The sequence below is a fragment of the Fulmarus glacialis genome, unplaced genomic scaffold (assembly GCF_000690835.1).
Source record: "Fulmarus glacialis isolate BGI_N327 unplaced genomic scaffold, ASM69083v1 scaffold7979, whole genome shotgun sequence".
Lineage (NCBI taxonomy): Eukaryota > Metazoa > Chordata > Aves > Procellariiformes > Procellariidae > Fulmarus > Fulmarus glacialis.
The window spans coordinates 64,320-69,323 of record NW_009235137.1 but is presented as its reverse complement, the minus strand read 5'-3'; the positions used below and the strand labels follow the sequence as shown (position 1 = coordinate 69,323).

The 5,004-nt window shown below is 49.1% G+C and overlaps 1 protein-coding gene across 1 annotated transcript in view; it reads right to left on the bottom strand.

Annotated features, from left to right (window-relative positions):
• Positions 1–3,602: 3,602 nt before the first annotated feature.
• Positions 3,603–5,004, bottom strand: part of COL17A1 (collagen, type XVII, alpha 1) — a 36,238-nt gene continuing 34,836 nt past the window's right edge. The window contains exons 52-55 of the mRNA XM_009585898.1: positions 4,793–4,933; positions 4,124–4,186; positions 3,848–3,919; positions 3,603–3,652 (exon numbers count right to left, since the gene is read on the bottom strand). Of these exons, the coding sequence (XP_009584193.1) occupies positions 3,603–3,652; positions 3,848–3,919; positions 4,124–4,186; positions 4,793–4,933 (326 nt within the window). The remainder of the gene's footprint in view (positions 3,653–3,847; positions 3,920–4,123; positions 4,187–4,792; positions 4,934–5,004) is intronic.

Sequence of the window (5,004 nt, the reverse complement as noted above, 5' to 3'; positions counted from 1 at the left end):
GTGCAAATAAACTCAGTTTATTTGAGGACTGACTGTGTGGTCATTAGGGGAAAGGGCAGGGAGGACTGTTGATGATGGTCACTATGTAGATAACTTTCTGCTTTTTATGTTAGCATTTACAATCTGGTCATTTTACTTCAAAATCTACTTCTGGATCTCAGAAACTTCTTTGCATTGATGTGTCCACACACATTTCCCATTCCCTGATTTGTACTATACGTCAGCTTCACAGCAGATATACAATGAGGTCCGAGAGAATTAACCTTCCTCTTTCACAGGCAAGCCAAGGCCAGGATGCCCTGTCATGTTTCTCAGTCTTACAAAAGATGAGAACAGATAGAGGGAAGGAGAAGACAAAAGAAACTTTATAGCGTTCTCCTGTATTGCTTGCAGACCTTTTAGTTGTTTTCCATCCCCTTTCTCTCACCTCAATCCTCATACTTCATTTCTGAAGCTACTTCTGGCATTAGGGCAGTCAGTGGAGCCAGAGAAAGAAGACCACCTCTTAAATAAGAACATGCTCAAAACCAGCTCATGAATGAGGAAGGCTCATGTGCTTCCACTGTACTGAAAGTAGAAGGGAGTCGCTGAGCCCAAAAATGCTCTAATTTTCTAAAATCTCTTCCACAATTACCAAGCTAGGTGGTAAAACCTCTTTCTTACTGATTATCAACCCTAAAATGGTGGAAAGAACAGAAACTAGAAAGGGACACTGAGTGAAATCTGTAATGTTGAACTGTCATACTCCTGTTTTCTGCAAGAAAGCCAAGCAGGGTGGTCTTCTGCGATAAAGCATACAAATCTGACGCATCTCCAACCTCGTGTTGTCCCAGCAGTTTGTTGAATGTTTTGTGTTAACTGCAAACCAAGTTATTTTTGCCTTACAGAAAGCAACCAAAAATCATGAGATGGATGAATAATTGGCTAAGGGTCTCTGTATGTACAGCTCATGGAAGTGAACTTGCAGTAGCAGCCATACAACAGGGTTTTTTTGTGTCTTGTTTTTAGAAGTAATTTGATTTCATGGCTTCTGTAGAATATTGTAATAATTCTGCTGTAAATACAATAAAATCACAGTTTGCTGAGATGGTCTCTGTTTTGTTCATAGAAAACTTGCATGAAACACAAGTAATCTGGAGTGAATGGGACAATTCAGAATTTTTAAAATAATTGAGTGTAAAAAGCACTTAACATTGTGCTACGTGTGGCTCCCTGACTGGAATAGCCTGGGCAGGAGGGCAGATTTAGCACAAACCTCAAAGGATGCTGTTTTCAGTGACTGCCCTGCCCTGTCAGTGGGAATTCAGCTTGGGGTAGTAGGAGCTCCAGTTTCTGCCCCCCAGTCCATGGGTCCCCCTCATGACAGCCACCCTTCCCACTCAGGTACAGGCGAAGGAATGAGGTGCCGCTGTTTGGCAGCGGAGCCCCCTGAGCAATGGTCCGAGTGCTGCGGGCTGGATTATGAAGCAAATGAGTGGTTGTAGGGCTGCCGTGCCTCAGACCGCACTCAGCTGCCTAACCCTGCCCCGCGACACAACCTGCAAGCACATAACGGTGGTCCTGAGTAGTTCAGGGATGGCTCAGACATGGAAATACAGCTGCTGTGCTTAAACATGACAACAAATGCTTTTGTTGTTGTTGTTTCTAAGAGAGAATTAAAAGGAAATGTCTCATCTCAGCGGAGTTAGGTGGGGGGAGTATGAATTACCCAGAAGGACGCAGGCCTTACTGGCAAACACTGCAAGGTGCTGTGGGCTGAAAGCTGACCTGGTTCACACACGGCTTTGCTCTAAAGTCTCCTAAGAAATAATGTGGGAAGAACACCAAAACTCGACATCGCTAACACTGGAAATAAATAAAAATAGACGATGGGTGTTTAAACCTGGACTGAAAATAAGCAATTCAAACAAGTTGTTTTGCTACAAAAATGAGCCACTGACCTGCTTTGGCCAGGAACTGAAGTAGCACTTCAGTGTGTGTGTGCATATGTACATGTGTGTGCGTGGCCCCAGGAGCGCCATAAAGCTGAGTGGTGTCACAGACGCGGTGACCAGGCACTGTGCGAGGGGCTGCCAGCTGCCCTGGCTGCACGCCTGCACTGGAACGCCGGGCTCTGCCAGGCGGGACCTTGCAGCTCAGCCGCCACCCAGCCCCAGGGCTTCCCCCTGCCCCCAGCACTAACATACTTACACTCCATGAGTACCTCCTCACTGCAAGGAAGAAGACGGTGGCTGCGGCACTCTGGGACAATGTGCAGAGGCTCCTGCTAATGTGCCTGGAAACTGCCAACACCTGAGAAGCAGCTCGGTGTCTGCTTGGGTCACGTACCAGTGATGAGAAACAAACCAGCCACCATCAGCCACCGAAAGCACAAGGTGTGTCTGCCCATGGTCACAGTGAAGCTGGTACTGGCTGCCCAATGTAACACTGATAAGGCAAGCTTGGGGGTGAAAAAACACACTTTAATTGGGCTGGTTACATTTTAAAATTATTTTTCCCCAATGTTTAAAAAACAGAAAAAAATACAAAAATATTTTTAAAAAGACCAACAAATTATGTTTAAAAGTGCTTCAGTTCGGTCCCTGTGCATGTCACGTCTCGCTCTGCTGCTATAAACAGGCATCGCAAAGCACGTGCTCACCGAGGCTCCCTGCAAAGTACTTGCATGTGCTGCACCCCATTGCTGTCTGAGCCCCTCCGGTAACAGTTTGTCCAAGGAGCTGGGCTCAGGACTGGGGTTAATGGACGCAGAGCACTAGAGCATCGCAAAACTGCCGAGCCAGGAGGGCATCGCTTTCCAAAGCAAGTCACAGGCCAGGCTGCTAGTGGGTGCTCACCCCAGGGGTCTGGAAGCTCTACAGTGGGGACTATGGGGCAGACATCAGCACTGCCGCACAGCTGGGTGGGGAAGGCAGAGCCCAGCTATTTCTCCCTGTGTCACCTGCTATGCTGCAGCAGCCAGGCACTGGCAGGGCTGGGCTCTGTGTCTCATGCAGGTCACTGGTGTACCTCAGTGCAGTGTGCCCCTTCCCAGAGACCCCCGAGCCACAGCCCCTCTCACTACCACCAGCACCTGCGTCACCAGGTCCTCCCACTTAAGGCCGGCACAGCAGAGCTTGCAGAGAGGAAATCGCAGTGCGGTGAGCAACTTTAGTCCCAGGGTTTCTTACAGGGCCTTTTGTCCGTGGGCTGAATCTGATCTCTGAAACATCATGCGTTTGGTGGGCGAGGGATTGGTTTTGTTTTGTTTTTTTTTCTGGGTAGTTGGCTAGTTGTTAAAAAAACAGGTTTTTACATAGCTGGGAGTAATACAAGAAGCCTGGACTGGGTGAGACAGGAAGCCTTGTCAGCCCGAAGACATATAAGCCTGGGAACTCAGGGGTGCTAAGCCAAACATCAGCAACAGGAGCAAACACCCACGTTAGGGCTATGCTGGACGCATAAAAGAGCCATTCAAATCTCAGCAGCGACACGGAACTATCAAGTCTAAGTGGTCAGCTGATCGGCAAGGACGTTTTAGCATTAAGGCAGTGAAGTTTCAGGCTAATTCTCTATAGGCTGCTGGGAATACTGCCCAGTGCAGAACTGAGCTGGCTCTTTCCTTAAACCCCAACACTTCTTCTTTTTCTTCTGCCAACATACACTTGTTCACCTGGGGAAAAGAAAGTCAAAAGGAGGGTTATCTGAAAAGTTCACGTGGGGGAAAAAAGACAAAAGACCCAAAACAAACAAAAAAATGGGGCACTGTGGGTTTTCCACCAGTTCCCAGAGATGGGCTGGTGCCAGGGGAATTCTCCACTCCCCAACAGGCAAACCCTGCTCTTCTGGGGATGGCAGAGGTTCATACCTTTCTCTCCTTTCTCTCCTTTTGGTCCCCTGTGCCCATGGCGTCCTGGTGGGCCCATCGGTCCAGGGTCACCTGAAGGAATGAGAAGACTAAGTTTACCCTTGAGAATGACTGGCCCATGACAGGCCAGGGTAAGGAAGACCAAGTTAGGATGATGCTTGGGCTGCAATCCTGAAGGTGCTGTGACCTTGAGCTGCCCAGTGCCGGCTATCTCTGTGGACACAGGGCTGCTTCCTGGGCTACAGGGCTTGAGAGGGAAAGGATGGCAAGCCTTACCTTTGGGTCCAGGATAACCCCTCTCCCCCTTTTCACCGGGTGGCCCCTGGATGGTACCATATGCTGGAGAGAGAAATGAAGGAGAGGATGAAGGAGTGGAACAAACCACCTGCAAAAGGCTCTGTGTTGACTTAGAGAAGCAGTGAGTCACACTGGAAGGACATTTCTCTAGGTTAGATGGGATTAGACTGACGTAGAGCAAGTTTTTAAAAAATGGTTTTGGTCCCAACAAAGTCCCAGGGGCAGGCTGTGATCTCATTTCACCAGCAGTACTCTGCCACCCTCTCTGGGTGTCCTGGCTGTCACCACGGCTGGAGCCGGCCCATGCTCAGGGAGGGGAATTTGAGAACAGGGCGAGCAGCTGTCTCATGTTGCTCTACACGTGCCAGCCCAGCTACGTCAAAATGGGCCATGGGGGTTGCAAGCACAGTGGCCATCAGGGGTTGGGATGAGTTTCCTACAAGTAGTGGGAAAACCTGATGTCCTTCCTAATGATGAGACTGCACCTTCCCTTCAAGGGAGGAAGGGGATGGAAAGACCATCTGCCTCCAGCTTTGTATTTTGACTGTATTTTTGCAGCACGCAAAGGTGTAAAGATCACTAGGTCTACAAGAGGTTGGAGAGATCTCGTACGCGTGAGCCAGAACACCAAGTCAGTATGTCACTTACTTCTAAAGAAGTCCATAAGGTCCTCGGTGACATTGCCATAGGCTGCAAAGACCCTGCTGATGCCAGGGGGACCAGGAGGGCCTGGGGGACCTGGGAGTCCCTGTGCAGTGTAAGACATCAGGTCCTGGAGAATACCTCGGTCTGAGGAATTAAAGATGTCATTTGAAAGGAGCTCTGGGAAAACTGTGGCTGGATGCTGAGGCAGGAAGGTG